Source organism: Polypterus senegalus, chromosome 14, assembly GCF_016835505.1.
Source record: "Polypterus senegalus isolate Bchr_013 chromosome 14, ASM1683550v1, whole genome shotgun sequence".
Taxonomy (NCBI): domain Eukaryota; kingdom Metazoa; phylum Chordata; class Cladistia; order Polypteriformes; family Polypteridae; genus Polypterus; species Polypterus senegalus.
Window position 1 is genome coordinate 120,836,217 of NC_053167.1, and position 22,681 is coordinate 120,858,897.

The 22,681-nt window shown below is 37.3% G+C and overlaps 1 protein-coding gene across 1 annotated transcript in view; it reads left to right on the forward strand.

Annotated features, from left to right (window-relative positions):
- The window catches only part of LOC120514865 (BMP/retinoic acid-inducible neural-specific protein 3-like), a 472,658-nt gene that overhangs the window by 287,915 nt on the left and 162,062 nt on the right, over positions 1-22,681 (forward strand). Inside the window, exon 4 of the mRNA XM_039735477.1 lies at positions 11,838-12,028. Within this exon, the coding sequence (XP_039591411.1) occupies positions 11,838-12,028 (191 nt within the window). The remainder of the gene's footprint in view (positions 1-11,837; positions 12,029-22,681) is intronic.

A 22,681-nucleotide genomic window follows, 5' to 3' on the forward strand; every position in this document is an offset into this window, starting at 1 on the left:
TATTTAGGATATAGCGGGTTGGATAATGGATAGATAGTTATAATTACACAGCTAACCAAGGTATGTTGAGAATGTTTTTAATCATCACTACTTCAACAGGCAGGCCTGGGCATAAGCCACTTGCATGGCTCATCCCTTTATGTGCTGATTTCCCCGCCTCCATTCCTCTTGTTATGTTGCCTAGCAACACCAATTTATGTAGTATTCACATGATAGAACAGTTTTTGATTTAAAAATCCAGGAGTGGTCTCCCCTAGACTTTTTCATATACTCAGATATGGGGATGGATAAAGAACAAGAGAATGATTATATTTTTATATTATGTACATTAAAGAACCATCAAAAACAAATTAAATCAAATTATTAATATATTGAACAATTATAAAAGTAAAGTTGAATAAATTAGACTCTGTAGCTGCAAGAATAAAAAAGTACCACATCCGGTTATTGGAAATGTACGTTTTGTACCTAATACTTGTATGCAAAATTTGGTTGACCTAAGTGAAAGCGTACTCAAGTTATCATGTTTACATACACATACTGACAGACACACAGTCATAATTCCAAAAATGGTATTTCTACCAGGTCTAAAACATTGAGATGTTATCAAAAGCTTGAAATTGAATTTTTTGATAATTACAATATTTCCCCTACGAGAAAGTAAATCGGACTCAGGATGGTCTAAAACGTCGAGATTCATCAAAATCTCGAGGTTGAATTTTGGATGATTGCAATACTTTCCCTATACTTCGTACACATCTATCCATCCATCCATCCTCTTCCTCTTATCCGAGATTGGGTCGTGGGGGCAGCAGCTTGAGGAGAGATGCCCAGACTTCCCTCTCCCCAGCCACTTATTCTAGCTCTTCCAGGGGAATCCCAAAGCATTCCCAGGCCATCAGCGTGTCCTGGGTCTTCCCCGGGGCCTCCTCCCGGTTGGACGTGCCCGGAACACCTCATCAGGGAGGCGTCCAGGAGGCATCCTGATCAGATGCCCAAGCCACCTCATCTGACTCCTCTCGATGCGGAGGAGCAGCGGCTCTACTCTGAGCCCCTCCCGGATGACTGAGCTTCTCACCCAATCTTTAAGGGAAAGCCCAGACACCCTGCGGAGGAAACTAATTTCAGCCGCTTGTATTCGCGATCTCGTTCTTTCGGTCACTACCCATAGCTCATCACCATAGGTGAGGGTAGGAACATAGATCGACTGGTAAATTGAGAGCTTTGCCTTACGGCTCAGCTCCTTTTTCATCACGACAGACCGATGCAGATCCTACTTCGTACACAAAAAAATAAAAAGGAAGGATATCCGTTTCTATTTCAATTGGCTACAGACCTGTGTAAGATGTCGGGAAACTGGCACATCACCGATAGATTTAAATGACCTCGGAATGGTTTTTGTGTTTGCTTGATTTCTTCTTTTTCTTCTGGACATTTCCTGAATTTCTGAACTTAGTAACATGCACATCTTTGGAATATCACAGGCAAATGGAGTACCCAAGAAAACCTATGTTGACACAGGGAGAACATGAAAACTAGAAATAGAAAATGGACTTCTGAAGCAGCAGTGCTAACCACATTCTCCACTATGATGACCCAAATAAGAGAGAGAATAGATTCATTTTGGGTTTGATCTGTTTTGTGGAGATTATGGAGATCAGTTTCCTGTGGAAAGAGATGTGGAAACTCTTACAAAACATTTGCAATGTTGTAATGATAACAAAGCAGTTGTAATTCTTGGCTGGTGTTCTGTGTTAAAAGACATGTTAAGAGTCTAAGGATTACTGTAAGAATCAATAAGTTGATTGATTACATAAAGCTGTAGTCAGAAATAGCAAAGGATCAAAGCCAGGAGATCAAACCTAATCAGGCATCCATGAATCAAAGTGCAAGACGTTACTCAAGAGTCGAAGACAAAATGAAGTAAGGAACCTAAAAACAAACCTTGTGCTAGGGCCTACTTGAATGAACTGATAGATAGATAGATAGATAGATAGATAGATAGATAGATAGATAGATAGATAGATAGATAGATAGATAAGACTTTATTGTCTGTGCCCCAAAGGAGGCATATGTTGAGTATCCACCAAGGAATCACTTCCGTGGCTAAAATGATCACGTAACATGTCCTGATGGAGTCACATAAACAAGTTTAATTGTTTCAAATGAGGATTAAATGGAAATTAAACCTTATAAATGGAATTTAAAGCTGAAATATAGACATAAATATATACATAAAAGGGATTTAATACTACACTCTTTCAGAGAACTTGGTTTTATTCACAAAAGAAGACTGTGTGTTCTCAAGATTTAATAAATTGCTTTCTGGTTGGTTTGATAAGCACACTTTTAAAATGGGTTATTTATAAAAAAGGCAATGATATTGTGTTAGTAGTAAGTGTCATGTATGTGTACAAAGTAAAGTAAGTTAGGTAAGTACTGGAATCTTAACTATAAGGAGAAATATATGAAAATTAAATATTGCAAAACCTTGACGGGCAACCCGCCTCTTTTTTATGAAACAATACATTGCAATTATTTAACAATATCTGATTCTGGTTGTTGCCCCATCAGTGGAGTAGGTTTACAGCAAATGCTTATATTTAACATTCTACTCCCTTTCTACTCCCTTTATAGAAAGAATAGTGCCATTTTCTGCAGACAAAGGAACAGAGGCATGTCATTTAAACAAAACTGAAGCCTTACGTAAAGAACACCAAATAAAATGTAAGGCATATGAATCAATGTGTAGTTGACATACAGAAACAAACAATGATTTCCATGTATTTGTTACCTGATATGAGAAAAGGAGTCATTAGAAAAAGATCTGGAAATCCTATTGGATGGCAAAAGAAGACATCATTCTTTTCTTACTCTGGTTCTGAAATGAATGTTGACTTTTGATGTCCATTTTTCATTAATAGTGGAAAGAGCAAAAGAGGGGGACATTTCAGCAGTGAAGTGGTGAATTTCAGTGGTCCACTGAGGTGTCTTTTTCTCCATTCTAGAGGTAAAGGGAGTTAAAGACTTGTTGCTCCCTTATGCCTACCTTTTACCTAAATAGAACCTGTAAAGCACAAACTTGACTCGTGTGCTTGACACAGAACCTGATTTAAAAGAGTTCATTGGTGTCTAGAGCTAAGATCTACTAAGTGTTAAGTAGGAATAAACTTTAAAAAAAGCATTAATTCATTTATTTAGTCTAACTGTATGGAGTCCCTGAGTCTGTGTGGATTGAAATTAGGGTTAAGTTTCTGGTGACATTACATTTGTTTAACGTGGTCTGGGATGTATATGTCAATGAGCCTTGCAACCATTGCCACTAGGTCAGAATTTGGCTTGCAATAAACTTGAACAAAAAAAATTAAAAATCACTACTTAATTATGATGGTGATAATGGTGATAATTACATGTAATATATTTTGGACACTGGAGGGCACTAGCGCTCCTCAAGCCCAACAGGACAGACACAGGACATAAGTTAAAAGCACAATGATTTGTTTTATTGCAAGTAAACTTTTCACAATGTTTTCCACCACTACAGCCACAAGTAGTTCTCTCCATCTCTTTTTCTCCTCCACTCCTCCCAGCAAGCTTTGTCTACCTACCACCCGACTCTGGCTCCACGAATGGGTTTGAAGTGGTTGCCTTTATACTGGCGAAACTGGAAGTACTTCTGCTCTTCTGTCCTTGTGGCCTGCCAGCACTTCAGGGCAAGGTGGAAACCTCGTCTCATATAAGTCCTCCACAGCACCCCCTGGCGGTACTCATGGCACCCAACAGTGCTGAGATAAAGATCTCCCTGTGCCCTGTGGGAATCAGGGACACCACTGTAATCCCCGGGAGCTGCCTTCTAGTGTCTAAGGGGAGGCAGTGCCCAAAAGAAGCTGCTTCCCCCATCTTTCCATTTCCTGGGTTGGTCTGCCGGCCATCTATTACAATATGTTTGCTTACAATTTAGCTACTCCAGATATGGACAAAAATATATGATCTGTGCTTTGATGTTAACTGAAAAGGTGAATTGGGTTTGCAGCTAAGGTTCTTGAAATTCTCCACTACAGAACAGCTTTTATTTTGGCAACAGTCTGAGTAGAGCTCTTCATTTGATGCTACATCAGAGTCTGTCACTTTTCTGGCGGGTAACAACATTTATTTCTACAACTTGTTTTTACATAAGACATGTCTTTTAAACAAAACTGAAGCTTTATATAAAAACCAGAATATAAAATGTACTTAACTTCACTACATATAACTATATATACATAACATATACATATATATGTATATATATATATATATATATATATATATATATATATATATATATATATATATATATATATATATATATATATATATATATATATATGAAAATGCAAAGTCATCTGACTCACTCATCATTATGTTCTGTTTAATTTAAAAACTGAAACATATCAGAATTCTACGTCTAGGGCTGTATGTATCCACTTAGGAAGGACAATTTGATATCTATGTTTAGGTGTAAAAACAATCTCTAGTATATAAAAAGTAAATATTCTGAAATCTAAAAAAATACTTCAATTTACTTGAATGACATTTGGTGACGTTACAGAAAAATGGTTATATTGTACCAAGTAGACTATGCTAACGCAGCCCATATAGGACTGTCACAGAGCTGAGACAGGGCTTACCAGTTTATGCAAACAAAGGTCACCAGCACTTGCAATACACAAAGAGCAATGGGGTGGACATATGGAATATCAAGAGGAGGAGGTCTACACGATATGAAAGAAGAGATAGGATCACATTTGACATGTACAGTGAGCTGTAAAGTGCAAGGAGGACAATTCAGAGAAGCTCAAGGAAGATGAGGTTAGCACTTGTGCTATTAAGCTCGAGTGAGGGTACAGGTATCCCACACTGTGTCTGTGAGTGTTTGTGTCACTTTGCTTGAACAAAAAAGGAAGGCAGAGAGAAGTAGAAGAGGAAGTGGCATTCTCACGTCCAAATGAGCCAGGAGTGATGGCATTCCCTGGCCAGTAGTGAAAGTCAGCTAATGGGTCTCTGATAAACAGAAAAACAGGAAATGGACACCGTACTTAGTTCACCATATTATTTCTTTTCACTTGTTCTTTTCTGTACAGTTTTTACTCTTTCCTGATTTGAGTCTCACACCTTTAAAAATATAATAAAAACAAAATAAATTGACAAATGAGATGAGGGCAGAGATGAGAGAGGGTTGTCTGTCTGACGTCTTGGGATTTAAGTAAGAGAGCTAACCCTTTGTACAGCACTGGCTTCATCAGGCACAACGCTGTTGGCTGTCAGAAAAATAGACGAGCACAACTCTGCAGGAACTTATTAACCTGGTTGGTAAAGTAGACATGCCCAGTGATTTTCAGTCATGTAACTTGACATTCCACATGACAAAAAGTTGCATAGTGTAACCTTGGCTTAACACAAATAAATAAAATGAAATAAAAGACAATAAATAAAATAAGAACTTAAATAAAAACTTGCACAACAAAGATGTAACTGTCCTGTATACTGGTTACACATCTTATTTCATTCAAGATTCCTGGAATAGCATTTTTCTCCTGAACTCACATTATTCCGAATGCTAAATCCTGCCTTGCCCCGATGCTGCTAGAATAGACTCCACAACGTTGAATTAGATTGACTGGTTTTGAAAATGTTATATTACAACGTGTAAAAGAGAACAAAGACAGATGAAGATTTGTAAATTCAAAATGATAAATTGTTTCTCAGCAATAGATGCATCACTATAGACGTGAGTCTGTCAGTAGACTACCCGAGATGGCAACAGTTCCAGTTAAATACAGGCCAGGCAAGAAAAGGTGGGTCCAGGTGGACGGACACCAGAGGTGATGTCAGAGGTTGCCAGTCATCTGGTCAGCAGAGGGAAGAAGAGAAGAGACATTCAAGTACAGTGCCACCCTGTGCATCAGTAAGGAATTACCATCACTAGATGCTTTAAGCTGTCCCCAATGTGTGTAACAAATGATTATCATTTGGTCAACAACTAAAACAACATTTATTTATATAGCACAATTTCATACAAACAGTAGCTTAAAGTGCTTTACATAATGAAGAATAGAAAAATAAAAGACACAGTAAGAAAATAAAATAAGTCAAAATTAATTAAAATAGAATAAGAGTAAGGTCCAATGGCCAGGGTGGTCAGAAAAAACAAAAAAAAACTGCAGACGACTGGAGAAAAATATAAAATCTGTAGGGATTCCAGACCATGAGACTGCCCAGTCCCCTCTGGGCATTCTACCTAACATAAAAGAAACAGTCCTCTTTGGATTTAGGGTTCTCACGGAAGGGCTTGATGATGATGGTCATACAGACTTCTGCCTTTTAATCCATCCATCATTGGATAGTTATTATGATGAATTGAACATACAGAGTATCAGGATTAAGTTAAAGTGAAGTTATAAAAAGGCCATGTTAAAGTAATGTGTTTTCAGCAGTGTTTTAAAGTGCTCCACTGTATTTGCCTGGCGAATTCCTATTGGCAGGCTATTCCAGATTGTAGGTGCATAACAGCAGAAAGCCGCCTCACCACTTCTTTTAAGTTTTGTTCTTGGAATTCTAAGGAGACACTCATTTGAGGATCTGAGGCTATGATTTGTAATATAAGGTGTCAGACACTCCGATATATAAGATGGAGTGAGATTATTTAAGGCTTTATAAACCATACGCAGTATTTTAAAGTCAATCCTGAATGACACAGGCAACCAGTGTAGTGAAATCAAAACTGGAGAAATGTGTTCTGATTTTCTTTTCCTAGTTAGGATTCTAACAGCTGCATTCTGCACTCGTTGCAAATGATTTATGTCTTTTTTGGGTAGTCCTGAGAGGAGTGCGTTACAGTAATCTAGTCTACTGAAAACAAAAGCGTGAATTAATTTCTCAGCATCTTTCAGTGATATAAGAGGTCTAACTTTACTTATGTTTCTTAAGTGAAAAAATGCTGTCCTAGTGTTCTGATGAATATGCGATTTAAAATTCAGATTACAGTCAACAGTTATCCCTAAGCTTTTTACCTCCGTCTTGACTTTTAATCCTAATGAATCCCGTTTATTTCCAATAGCCTTATTGTATCCATTATTGCCAATCACTAAGATTTCAGTTTTCTCTTTATTTAACTTGAGAAAGTTACTATTCATCTATTCTGAGATACAAGTCAGACATTGTGTTAGTAAATCAAGAGAATCGGGGTCATCAGGAGCTATAGATAAGTACAGCTGTGTGTCATCAGCATAGCTGTGGTAGCTCACGTTCTGCCCTGAGATAATCTCACCTAACGTAAGCATGTAGATTGAGAAGAGCAGCGGACCCAGGATAGAACCTTGTGGAACACCATATTGGATATCATGTGTCTTCGAGTTGTAATTACCACAACTAACAAAGAATTTTCTCCCTGCCAGGTAGGATTCAAACCAATTTAAGACACTGCCAGAGAGGCACACCCATTGACTAAGGCGATTTCTAAGAATATTATGATCAATGACGTCAAATGCAGCACTCAGATCCAAAAGGATGAGAACAGATAAATGGCCTCTGTCTGCATTCACCCGCAAATCATTTACTACTTTAACGAGTGCAGTTTCTGTGCTGTGATTTGTTCTGAAACCCGACTGAAATGGTCAAGAATTTATAATTGATTAGTTATGCTGTTCCTGTTTTGTTCCTTGTTATTGCTGGGATTGCCTCAAGCTGCCCCACAAAACTGCCCTGGAGAAGAGGGATGAGATTGTGAACATATAGATGGAGTACTTAACAAATGATTCATTGTGTTGATATTTTTATTTGTTGCCTGGTTTTTCATAATAATTGTATAACATTGCAGATGATTTTTGCACTTGTAATGTTTCTAAGCTGTTATTTCTTAGTGTTCATAAAGTAACCACTGAGAACTAGCAGCTTGTCTTTGGGAAGAACTGATAGGAAAATGAGATTTTGTACAGTGATTTCAAACATTGGGTTTTTCTTTTTATTTGATTTGTAGTATAGATGAGCTTTTTGCTGAATTCATAACAGGAAATTGTTAGGCTATTTTCTTTTTATGCAAATAATTCATATGCACCCACTGTGGTACATAACTAAAACAGATGACATATAAGTTAATCTTATATTATTTATAATGTTTAATAACGTCACAAATTTGCTTTCAGTTGGAAGCAGCTCTCTCTTTATTACCATTGCCTTGTCTCATTTCATCTGTTTCTGGCTCTTGATATATAAAAATACTTTTTTTTTTTTATATAATTTTTATTGGCCACTAGTATTAAGGTGCCATTTTTATTAATCTTCTCAATCATATGTGATGACATGCAGAACAAAATAACAAAGAGCTGTTCAAATATGGAATGAAAGCTCCAGAAATAATCCCTATCTGTCAGTTTTTCAAAAGAGTAAGCATACATTAAAGAACTGGGATAATAAAAACTAAATTTATTAACAGATAAAACGAGTCCCCGCTACTATATACTGTACACTAAAAATGTTTCCCTACAATGTAAATCCAGCAGAATAAGCACCTGCTGTTCCCTTGAGGAGATCAAAGTACAGGATTAAATTAATCCAATTTATGGACATAAGCAAGTTAACAGCCTACTAAACGGAGAAGAACATAAAAGTGGACATTGAAGAATGCATCCGCAGCATTTGGCTCAAATTCTTGTCTGTGTTTGAAATAAAGTGTTAATTGTTGACAGACATGCTAAAATCTGAACGCATACAGTATACCAAATAACAATAATTTGACTCTTGGATGAACTCTCAAAACAGCTAACATTTCCACAGTTCTATGGGAAAATAAAAATAAAATGATAAGAAGGTTTTGTCATTTAAAAGAAGCGAACATCATTTTATATGCATATCTTTTTTTATAGACTCATTTATCTGTCAGTTTCCATTTTCCATCTCCTGCTTTTTTTTGTTGCTTTGCTTGTGATACAAACAGGTAATCATTCTGCGTCCCTTCATTGATTCATACATTAGTACATCGGTTTAATCCAAATGTGAATCACGACAGTAGTCAAAATCTGATTACTACTATTCATGCCTGGCCTTCTGATATCTATGAAATATAGTGCCTTGCTAAAGCATTCAATTCCCTTCAAAAGTCATCACCATTCTTTGGATTTCTAAGGATACAGACATTTATTCCTCCATTAAATATTTTCATTGATAAGTTTTCTAAGAAATGACTCTATTACAAATAGAAATTACATTAAAAATATCCATATCACCAAGGTTAGCCATTTACTATTTTTTATACCCATTTAATCTGGTTATATGAAGTCCCAATGCACAATCCAAATAGCAGACACCAATAAATAGTAGCACAAAAAAAAAACTAGAAACCAGTCAATTCAAAGAAATGGCAATACTCACAATATTCTAACACAATCTCAACGTTCTGCCACTGAATGAATATAAATCCAGAAGGGTGACGCAGCAGCATTGATGCCAGGTTGGCCTCACCTTTTTGGGGCTCTTCCCAAATAACAAATTGTAACACATGAGTTATTGCCTTGCAACCAAAAGACGAGGCTGAGTCTGTCTAAGGACTTCAGGAAAACCAGCTTTATTCAACTCAAAACTGGAACAGAAACGTTATTTATTCCTGTGGGAGCTACCACTCTACTACACACAGACACAGCAAACGGGCAGGGCCGGGGCCAGGTCAGTGGCCAGTTCCCCACATCACCCATCAGGTGACAGACGCATGGTGCGAGGACATGGTGAGTTTACAGTTGCCTCTGTGTCACTGAAAACCTACGAGGCTCTGTGAACCTGCATTTGCCCTTGACAACAGACAAGCAGTACTGGACAGACACGTCTATGACGTTTCGGCGTGTCGCCCCATTCTGGAGGTTCTGAAAAGAGTTAAAAATCTCACAAAGTAATAAGCAGAGTAAACAGATATAACATAAATATGAAAAACATCTAAAATAATCATAAAAATGAAACCACAAATCAGCTGGGAAAAGAATCCTGGGTGTAACATAACAAACTTATGGTCACCGTCAAGGTTGACTCTAATATCTGGTTTCTCTAATATCTGTGATCTCAGGTAAAACGACAGAGCACCTAAACAACCAGGATAGAAGGTTTACACTTTTATACATGCATTATAGATTATCATTCTCTACATTAATATTTCTAATGTGCCAAAAACAGAAGGAAAATAATACATGTGACAAATCTCATCAAATATAAACTGAATGGATGGTCTAAAAGACTAGGCAACCAATATGCCTAAAAACCAGGTAACTCTTTGTCTTGTTAGATTAGTTACATTACATAAGATTAGATTAACTTTATTAATCCCAATGTGGAAATTTAGATGCATACAGCAGCAAAAACATAAAAAACAAGGATACAGATTAACATACAGCGATAAATAAATAAATAAATAAAAATAAACGTAACAAGTACATTGGGAGGAAGCATTGAATTGCCTGATAGCATTGGGCAGAAAAGACTGCCGGAGGCACAATGTGGTGAAATTAAATTAAATTAGTCCCAGAGGGGACTGAGCGGTCCCGTGGCCTGGAATCTGTGCAGATTTTATTTTTTTCTTTCCAGTCGTCTGGAGTTTTTTTTTTTTGTTTTTTCTGTCCTCCCTGGCCATCGGACCTCACTCTTATTCTATGTTAATTAGTGTTGTCTTATTCTAATTCTTACTTTGTCTTTTATTTCTCTTTTCTTCATCATGTAAAGTACTTTGAGCTACATTATATGTATGAAGATGTGCTATATAAATAAATGTTGTTGTTTTTGTTGTTGTTGTTGAAATGAGCATTTGGGTAAAAGTGAGGGGATTTTTTATAATGGCATCCAATTTTACCCCCATCTTCTTTTCCACAACAGCTTGAGGTGTGTCCAGGGTTCACCCTCTGATGGACCAGAATTCCCTGATAGGTTTGTTCAGGCATTGTGCTTCTTTTGAGCTCAGGTTGCTTCCCCAGAAAACTGCAACGCAGAACACCACACTGGCTACTATGGACTGGTAGAACATTTCCAGCAGTTTACTGCACACATCAAAAGACCTGTGTCTTCTTAACAAGTCAAGCCTGCTCTGACCCTTCTTAAGATGATTGGTCTCTGATTTGGCATGGTATGTGGATGGAAGAAATGACAAAGACTCCTGGTCTCCTGTAAAAGCTTGAATTTATGTTGATCTTGTGCTTCTTCGATGCAGCTTGTAGACCAATGTAATGTCCTAGGGCCAACAATCTTGTCATGCTGAGGCCTCATTCTCTTCCTATTTTAGCGTGACTTATGTCCTTGAAATTTCTACCAACTCAGCTTTTCACTATAGCCCTTAGGCTATGTCAGACTTTTGTTTTTTGTCCTTTTGTTTTTATACTGATTCTGATCTGGTGTACTCTGAGTAGCACACACTTAACGAGATCTTATCTTGCCCAGTAATTGATGAGTAGATCAGGTTACTAAAGTTTTTTAAAACTACATGTTTTACCAGTAATATCATTAAAAAATAAGAAAGTGAAACAACACCATCCTTAGGTCAGACTGGTACTATGTCTGGAGCAGTCAGCCTGCCTTGTGCCCAATGCACGGGTTAAGGGATTGGATCAAGCAGGTTTGAGAATGCCATGTTTTAATATCATTGTTTTCAAACAAAATGTAACAAGTTCAAAGCTCATTATTCACTTCCGATTGTTACCACTTTATGTGACTGCCAAGCTAAATTTCTAATGTGATTATAGTATGTGGTCTATGGCACACATATGCTAACAGTTGTTTTTAAAGCAACACCAGTAATGTAAAATAGAGTGATTTTTTTTTTTTTTCAGGAGAAGAGGCATTAACTATATTTGTGGATAAACGGAAGCTCAGCAATAAATTGGACTTGAATGATTACTCGGCCAACAGCTCCACAGTCACACTGGAGACTCTTCATCAATTAGCCGCCTCTTATTTTATTGACAGAGAAAGTACACTTCGCAAGTTGCATCACATACAGATCTCATCGACAGCAATTAAGGTAAGTGGAAAAATAAAGAAACAGAAATGCTTTTGTGAAATATAGTACATTTTCCATAGTGGTTAAGGTTAGGGATGAATCAGGGTTAGACCAGAATGTTAGAATGTTTAATTAAATATCACATGCTAACTACAATAATAAAAATTACACCACTACTATTTACTCTATATGACATAAATGCTTGCTCTCCAGTAACGAGCCTGAGCATCAATATTATTATTAAATCTCCCATAATGAGCATCATAAACCCATTAGTAGTCTCAATAAATATATACTAGTACACATATGTGAAATTAACATAACCTCTTAATGTCTCTATTAAGGGAATAAAAAGCTGAATATACAGTACATATCTGATGAATCATCAGGATTGGATAATTCTTAGATATCCATGTCTGTTCATCCAATTTATTATTGTAATTCTGAATACTGTTATTACTAAAATGGGTTTATGAGTCTCTGGATGGTGGGTAGGTTTTTAGAAGTGTGAGCACTTCTTTCTCCTCCTAGAAGAAAGCATGGAGTATGAGGAAGGTTTAAAATGTTATAAATCCAAACAGTAAACTTAGACAGGGCCAGTAAGAAAGCTTTAAGATAGGAGACTAAGCTGTGATCAGGATACACCTGAACAGAAAGAGCTGACAAGAGATAATGACCTGACCAGAGACACACACACCAATGAAACATATTGCTGATCTATGTCTGGTTTTAGATTTGCTGCACAATCCAGGTTGTACTTTTATAAAAGAAACATTTCTATTTGCTTTTGTTTATGGCACTAGTTATGATACTTAAAGAAATTTGATAAACAAGAGGAGACCATTCAGTCCATCCATCCATTATCCAACTCGCTATATCCTAACTACAGGGTCACAGGGGTCTGCTGGAGCAAATCTCAGCCAACTCAGGGAATCAAGGCAGGAAACAAACCCCAGGCAGGGCACCAGCCCACCACAGGGCACACGCACATACACACCCACACACCAAGCACACACTAGGGACAATTTAGAATTGCCAATGCACCTACCTACATGTCTTTGGACTGTGGGAGGAAACCGGAGTACACGGGGGAAACCCACGCAGACATGGGAAGAACATGCAAAAAACCATGTAGGGAGGACCCGGGAAGCGAATCCGGTCCTCCTAAATGTGAGGCAGCAGCGCTAACACTGCGCCACCGTGCCGCCCCCATTCAGTCCAGCAAGTGTATTTGTTTAGCTAATAGCTAAGCTGTCCCAATATCTCATCTAGATTCTTCTTAAAAATTGTCAAAGTTTCTGCTTCAGCTCCATGTCATGGTAGTTTGTTCCAGAATACCACAACTGTTTGTGCAAAGAAGTGCTGCCTGGCTTCAGTTTTAAAGGCACTTCCCCTTAATTTCCACGGATGTCCTTCAGTTTGTGTGTACTGTTCTCGTCTTTCATGTTTGAACCAGAAATTAAACAGCAGCCAAACTCTGCTTCGCAAAAGATCGATAGAGCTAGGAGTATAGCTCCTTCCTCCAATTTTATTTCAATATTACGAAGTCAGAGTGAAACTGAAAAAAAGCAAATTACAAATAATTTCCAATTTGCAATAAACAATATAACTTTGCTATATATTTATGCAATTATCTTAAAATAATACTTAATCCTAAAAAATACGAAACACTGACTATTCGTGAAGCCTGCTGTCTAACCACTGACTTCCTACAATTCTAGTTCCACTTCCTTACAACTATTTACATGAATATTCATAATGTTATGTTAATATTCATTTGAATAACAAAGAACTGTTCTGCAAGGTCATTTACTCTTAAGCTGAAAGAATGTTGGTGGATCTACTTTGTCAATGCCTTTGAGGGTTTTGAAGATCTCGATTAGATCTCAATGCAGTCTCCTCTGCTCACACTAAACAGGTTTAACTCTTTGATTCTATCACAGTACGACATGTCCTTAAGTCCTGGGATGCACTTTATTGTCTTTCTTGTGCAGTGGTGACCAGGACTGCATGCAGTACACCAGATGCAGTATTTATAGTGCATTATATACTTTGAGCATAACATCCCTTGACTTATGTTGAACAGTTATTATGATAACTAATGTAACCTAACATTTGATTTGCCTTTTTAATTGCTTCTGTACATTGCTTAGTTGAAAATATTCTGTCAACCTAAACCCCTAAATCCCTTTCAGAGGTTGCTTCCTGTAGTCCAGTGTCTCCCATTTTGTATTTATAATTGACATTCCTGTTGCCCACGTGTAGCACTATGCACGTTTCTACATTAAACTGCATTTTCCGGTGTTCTGCAGTTCCAAACCTCATCCAGGTCATTCTTGAATTCTTTTTGCTGCCACCTCAGTGTCTGCCATTCCTTCAATTTTAGTGTCATCTGTGAAATTCACAAGTTTACTAACTATACCGGAATCAATGTCATTAATATAAATTAGACAAATTAACTGTCCAAGAACAGACCCCTGAGGGACTCCACTGATGAAATTGCTCCACATGGCATGTTCTTCTCTTATCTGTACTATTTGACTCCTGCTGGTTAACCAACTAGGGCGGCACAGTGGGTAGTGCTTCTGCCTCCCAGTTAGGAGACCTGACTTTGCTTCCCTGGTCCTCCCTGCGTGGAGTTTGCATGTCCTCCCTGTGTCTGCGTGGGTTTCCTCCCACAGTCCAAAGACATGCAGATTAGGTGCATCGGTGATTCTAAATTGGCCCTAGTGTCTGCTTGGTGTGTGGGTGTGTGTGCCCTGCGCGGGGTTTGTTTCCTGCCTTGTGCCCTGTGTTGGCTGGGATTGGCGTCAGCAGACCCCCGTGACCCTGTAGTTAGGATATAGCAGGTTAGATAATGGATGGATGGATGGATGGTTAACCAACTAGAGATCAAGGTTAAAAATCAAAACGAGATAACCTGACTTTACTATTTGTATGCTTTGTTCTGTTTTTTCCAGTGAGAGTTGGGAAGATGAGTCCTTTTATCAATTAGAGCAATTAGGGCAGTTAGTGCAGAGTGGTGGCTCTGAGGCTAAGGATCTGCGCTGGTATCCCGATGGTTGCCGGTTCAAATCCCCGTCACTGCCAAAACCTTAAATTTCAAATGCCTTAACCTTCAATTGCTCCAGGGGTGGTGTACAATGGCTGACCATGCGCTCTGACCCCAAGGGTTATGCGAAAAACCAAGTAATTTCCTTCAGGATTAATAAATTAAAGAAAAAAAAATCAAGGGTGTAAGATGTAAGCTACAGTGGCAGTGATATCTAAGTCTGAAGCTAGTGGACTATAGAACTGTGTGACAGAATATTGTAAATACGAAGTGATTACATTTTGCCTGAAGAAGAAACCTGAGTTTCCTTGAAAGCTTGCATAGTATAATCTTTTTAGTTAGCCAATAAAAGGTGTCATTTTGCATTGACTGCTCCCTAAATGTGGTAATTGTAAGAACAGACAAACAGGAGTAGCATCAGAGGTGTAACTTATAACTGCGGGTCTACAAGTATTTAATCTGTGAATTTAGTAAAAGGGGATTTATGTTTTAAATCGATCAGAGTTAAGGAAAGGTGTCCTCAAAAGCCTCTGCCATGATGAAACATTTGGAGTAGAGTGCGGGATTATTGATTTTGGGCTATACCCAGACTGTTTCATTTGATTTTATAGAATGATAATACAGTGTTTATATATATATATAAATGTTGCACTACTTTGTCTTCTGTTTTAAATTTATGAAACTGTGTAAGCTCACTAACCCTGCCTTCAGCCAAAAGTGCTACATAAGAATAAAAGGAAATGAACTGAATTGGAAAAGTACAGCTAGAGCAGTTGTGATATAGTAATACATTTTTTATGTTCTATGAATATTACCCTAATTTAGTTTTCACACTTCACTGTTCTAGTTCCTTTAGACCAAGAGAAATAGATGGGATTCCTCTTTATATATACAAAGCCAGTTCTGCTACAGAGAATGGGGTATGACACTTAAATGACTTGGCAGCATGGATGATAACCTCATAATGGACTGTTATGTGCTTTCATAACCCCTAATTTGTTCTAGCTCACTTCTTTTTATAATTTTGCATAATTTGCCAAATACCCTATAAATTTGTTTGATGACTTTAAAAGGGTAAAGTCAGAACTAATAGCCAACTGGAGACCCCGATGCAAGTCTATAAAACATTAGAAAGCCCCACAGTAATCAGCATCAAGCATCAGGTCACAGAGTTGGCTGTACTTGCAGTAATTCAGTCTGATTATTTTTAGCTTCTGTAACGGCACCCACAGCTCTAATTAAAAATCACATGACCTCTTCTCATTGCACCAAACCGCATGGCTCTTCACAAACCGAGATCAGCCTTAGTTATTACACAGCTGGCTCTAATTCTTTCATCCCATGGCACTGAGGAATCCCCAGAGCTGTATATGTCAAGACATCAGAGATTCACAAAAGTAGGGAATGGTGTCAAATTTGAAATGAATTGTGAGAATTTGTGTCCTGCTCCTTATGTGTGGGTATTCAAATAGATAACGTCAGAGCAGCCCTTAAGCCGATTCAACGGTTGTAAAAGGCCATAGTGAACACAATACCAAACTTAATTAGTAGCTTGTTTTCACGGTGGAATTGAAGTTTAGGTTTAACTCTCACACTCTCTCTGTCTGTGAACTAACCAAACAATTGTAAAATGATAATGTAATAAGATGAAAACTATGTGAACATTCAAAGAAGAAGTCATTGATGCCCGAAGTGCCTGGAGGGAAAAGGCACACTCTGAAAAAATTAAGAGGAAATAAGACCAGGAGATGAAAAAAGTTGAAAGAGAAGAGGAAAAGTATGAGATTAAGAGAAAGGCAGAAGTCAGAACAGAATTAGTGTTTGAATCAAAAACATAAAGCACAAATCAAACAAAAAGGCGGAACAAATACTTACATCTCTTATATCTCTAACCAATTGTGTTTGGATTATCCAAAAACGTGGTTACTGTGCATGTCACACTATCATCTTATATACCATTTCCATGAAGACGTCATGACCACCGACTAGTGCTATTAATTAAAACAATTTGGATGGTTTCTTTGAAAATAATACAAAATGCCAATGCCTACATTAAAATAATGCCAGAAAATGTTTGCAAAGCAACATCATCATCATCATGACACATAAAGAACAGAACAATGGACAACAGAAACCTTTTAGGAATCCCAATAATAACTGAATTGTTAGGTCACATAAGAATATAAGTAGTTTAACAAATGAGAGGAAACCATTAAGTTCATTAAGATCATTTAGTTAGCCAAAAGAGTAGTTTCTCCAGATACTTTTTTGAACATTGTCAAGGTTTTCACTTCATCTCCATGGCTTTATGGCATCTTCCAGATTCTCATGATTATTTACTTGAAGAGATACTTGCTGGATTACATCCTGAGTTTGCTTCACATCTGCATCTATTGTGGCTGGTTGCAGGAATGACAGGTTGCCAGAAGAAAATTTAGGGCATGATCCAGGTCATCGCATTTATTATTCAAACAAAAAATAATAATAAAAAAAGAATGCTCCTCAGGCATCTTTGGTCTTGTATCTGGGCTACAAAAGTAATGAAACAGGATTCAGCTTCTAGCCAATGGTCAGGGTCAGCAGGTCTCTCTTGCTAAAATGGCACCTCCTTCTGGGAACTAGCTGGTTTTCTCAGGGCTGCAGGGAGAGGAGAGGATAATGTCAGTGATAGTGGTTTTATTACATACCTTGATAAAGCCTTTAAAGAAGTTCACCAATGCACATGCGTGACACAATGTAAAAATAGATGGAGGTCCCATTTACTAAGCCAGTTCTGTTACAGAGGACGTGGTGTTGCACTTAAATAACTTGCCAATGTGTTTGATAACCTCCTAATGGATTCTTACAATATGTGCATTAAAGGAGAAATGTTTTACATTAACAAAGTTTTACTTTATGCCAAAGTGTAGACTCTGATGATTTGCCCAGGACAGACTGATATAACAAAAGAAGCTCCCTTAACTAACAGTTATATTCTAGTTAACCCGAATGCCATAGGATGCGCAAAGCTTATAAATATTGGTGCATTTCAGTACCCAGCCTAAAATCTGCTCAAACAAATACTGCACTCAAAAGTGAAATTTTTGTTATATGTTACATATTTCATGTAGTTTGTAGTGATGACCGAGAAAAGTATTTAATCTCATGTTTTCATGAAGAATGAGAGAAAATATTTATGATATAATAGAACCCAATGGTGACCGAAGCCTTACAGTGATAAATGATGCAGCAAATGTCCATTGAAAAAATAAAAAATCTCACTTTACTCATATAATCTACATGTCCATCATATAGTCATATACTCAAAATGTGCAAAACACTTGTATTTTTGCTAACATATTATTAACAGTTACTTGTGGAATAATCGGTGTACAACGTAAACAGAAAAGTCTTTCCCATAAAATTATTGTGCTGAACAAGATTTAACTCCTTGAGCCAAAAGTTTGAGGACGTGGTTTTAAGTCCGTAATAACCCTTCTCTGCAAAACATCTACAGTTGCTTTGTCTTTTTTTCTGATGTTTGTGCAAAAAAGATGTCTGCTCAATAAACTACATTGTTCATCCTTCTAGTCGTGTATCCAGCTTGCTCCTTTTACAGAGCATTTCTTATAAAGAGCTCGTGCTTTTCCCAAGGTTTACTCACAAAACAAATTATCAATTCTTTCTGATGCCCGGTGACCTGCAATTCTCTCAAAATTAAAAATTTTACCTTTACCACTGGAAATTCTGAAGGCAAGAAGAATTGTTGTTTCAGTTCATTTATTACATTTTTCAATAAACTGCATCTTATGTCTTTGAAAAATAAGTCAGCAATTAATAAATGTACACTGGAAATCAAATGACAAAATCTCAGGGCTGCACTTTCAATGTCACATCTTTCAGAAGACCAATACCATAGAAAGTTGACAATGTAGGTGGTGCCAGTGTTGGGCATTACTTATGGTTTTATAAACTGAAACTGAATCTCCAGTTGTTCACTATGAATAGATAGATAGATAGATCTTCATCTGCAATTGGGGTGAAATTTGTCATTATACAGAAGCTTAATAAATAAATAAATGTTATGACACATAGCAAAATATTTTCCAGTATCTATAGGTTATACTACAAAAACTCATTTATTTTTATCCATTTACTTGAATTTATAGTATACTAGCAAAATACCCGCGCTTTGCAGCGGAGAAGTAATGTGTTGAAGAAGTAATAAAAAAGAAAAGGAAACATTTTGAAAATAACGTAACGTGATTGTCAATGTAATTGTTTTGTCACTGGTGTGAGTGATGAGTGTTGCTGTCATATATATATATATATATATATATATATATATATATATATATATACACACACACATATAAACATATATATATATATACATATCTACATATATACACATACATATACATACACACACACACATATATAAACATATATATACATATACCTACATATATACATATACACACACACACATATAATATACACTCTTTGGGGTGCGAGCAACTGTTGCTGGGGGTGGCAAAATCCATCAAGGAAGAAAAATGAAAAACATTATTTGTACAAAATCTTAATTTATTTATCCATTCCTAAATAATTAAATGGGCAGGCTATTTCGTATCAGTGCAATACGCTGCTTGTTAAAACGGATGACTCCCGCTCTTACGTGCAAGTCTGCGTGGATATTATGAACTATCATATCTGTTCGAGTTCTATTTAAATTTTAAATAGAAGGAATTGTTATTTAGTCGACAGAAATATCTTTGGTATGAATTTAAGTTAAATGTAGGCATCATTGCATAAATTTTTCTTCACCATACAAATGTAAAGAGTAAATTCGCCTTACATTCCAACCAAAGATATTTCTGTCGACTAAATCAGGGGTGTCAAACTCAATTGCACAGGGGGCCAAAATCCAAAACACACTTTGGGTCGCGGGCCGAACAGGATAAACAATTATTGAACACACTAAAACTAAACTTTTAAAACTTTAAAACTTTTAAAACTTAACATTTTTGAACATAAATATGAATAAAAACAGACAGAAATATTATTCCGGAATAAATCAACTCAAACCTTAAATAACTTATAATATTTTGCTCTCCATAAAAATATATCCTGTCTAAATTATACAAGTTAGAAATAACGTAAACGTTAAAAGAACAAACATTCCAAATTTCTTTACTCTTATGTAATTTTATATAAAAAATAAACTTAAATTTTAAATATTCCAAAAGATTTTGCTCTCCATAAAAATATATTCTGTCAAAATTATACAAATTCAAATATGAACATGGTGCATAACAAAACCTGGAAATATAAATAAAATTTCTTCTTTTCAGCAATAACAAATCAAATCATTCAGTTGTCTTTGCTCTTATGTCATTTTATCAGAGCTGGACGCCTGGCATCTTTTTTTGGTAACAGGAGGCGACTCCTGTGTGCTGTTTTGTTAGTCTTCATGACTGAGAAGAGCTTCTCACACAGATATGTTCTACCAAACATGCACAAGGTTCGAGCCGCATGTATACGGAGCTGGAGCATTTTTGCGGGAATGGAGTAAATAAACTGTGCGGGCCGTGCAGTATCGTACTTTGCCTTCAGTGTGCCATTACACTGCAGCTCAATCACCTCCATCTGAATGTGCACAGGTGCAGTTTCCACATCGACGGCAAATGGGTTGCGAAACAACTCAAAATTCTTTTTTTGTTCTTCATAATCACCAGAGCGCCGTGCGAACTCAGTGCGCAGTGCGCTCAGTTTATCAGCAAAGTGCGTATTTGGGAACACCGTTGTGCCGACTTGGTTCAACATTACTTGGCAACAGGGAAAGTGGGGCAAGTTGCACTGGTGCATTTGTGTCTCCCATAAAAGTAGCTTCACTTGAAATCACTTTGTGATTTTGCACGGGTAAAAACGTCTGCTGAAGCGTCAGATTCTTCTTTAACTCTTCTGCTTTCTGTATCTTGTGCATTGCATTCAGGTCTTTCAGGTTATCTTGATGTTTTGTCTCATAGTGCCGTCTTAGATTAAATTCTGTAATTACAGCCACATTAGCTCCACAAATGAGACACACGGCTTTACCGGCAATGTCAGTAAACATATACTCAGCCTCCCATCGGTTTTTAAAGGCTCTGTGTTCAGAATCAACTTTTCTCTTGGGCATCGTGTGGGCTAGCTTCGCAATAACTTGCAGCATCATAAGCTAGACTTGATTAACACGGTAAGTGTTCGGCAAGGCAGCTGAAGTGCTGCATTATGGGATCTGTAATTTATTGTGTTACCAGCGCTTCATATCCCCGAGCCATTAATAACAATAATACAGTATATAAAATGATCTCGCGGCCTGGATGTGGCGGGCGGGCCTTGAGTTTGACACATATGGACTAAATAGAACTTGAAAAAATATATTTTTTCGAATGTGATCGCACAATTCAGATAGAGTTGATGCCCCCTACAGTACATCGAGCCCGCGTGCTATTGTGGTTTTGCCTGCGTGCCTTAATAAGTCACCCTCCCCTCGCTCTTACTTTTTTACTGTTCATCTAATGAATACACTGAGTATGGCTTTACCAAAACAATCATAGATGGCGAATAAAGTATCCATTATTCATAAAGCTTCAATTGGTGATCTGTCTTTCTGCATTAACCGCATATTTTTTCATACTTCTCAAACCAAGGAGATGCAAAGGTAAAATGAATCGGGAAGCGCACGTACATACTCAGTGCAACCCCTCTCGGGAATCGAACCTCAGACGTTGGCGCTACAGGCGAAGTGGTTTATCTATTTGAGAGTATGTAGATCGGGGTATATATATACATATATATATACCCGCGCTTCGCAGCGGAGAAGTAGTGTAAAAAAGAAGTTATGAAAAAGAAAAGGGAACATTTTAAAAATAACGTAACATGAGTGTCAATATACAGTAATTGTTTTGTGAGTGTTTGGAGTGTTGCTGTCATCAAGGATTTGATTATCATTACTTCTTTCAATCAGATTCGTATTTGTACGATGTGTTGTGTTCAAGTTACATTCCATGTTTGTCAATCATTGTAAAGATAAGAGGTTTCATTCATCGATTCGTTTCTTACTGCATCAATAAACAGCTCGCCTTCCTCTTTATCTGAGACGTGACACACTGCATGCACAGGTTTTTTTTTTTACACTGCCTTCCTTTAGCGGGACATTGACTTTTTCCACTGTGTGCTTTGTTTCCGCAGTAGCTGCACTTATGAATATGCTTGTATGTATCACGCGCTTCATATTTTTTTGCTGCCTTCTCAATTGTGTAATTCGTTTTTTTTTTCAGCACTCTTAGGACCCGTTGCTTTTTGTCTGTGCACTGCATCATTTCACGTGAGCCGCTCGGTGTACATGCATCGAAGGTTTCCAGCTGTGCTGGTGCCATCTCGTGCGATGTCCACGGTTGTATTTAATGTTAGCTAAGACCCGGCACTTAAACTTTTATCTAAGCCCTATGATGGCTCCTAAATGTGCTGCTTTTTCTAAGCCTTCTGACAATAAAACTAAGCGTCGGAGGAAGATGCTTACTATCCAGGAGAAGGTGAAACTCTTGGATATGATTAAAGATGGCAATACCCTACAAAAGCCTCCTCGCGCATATGAA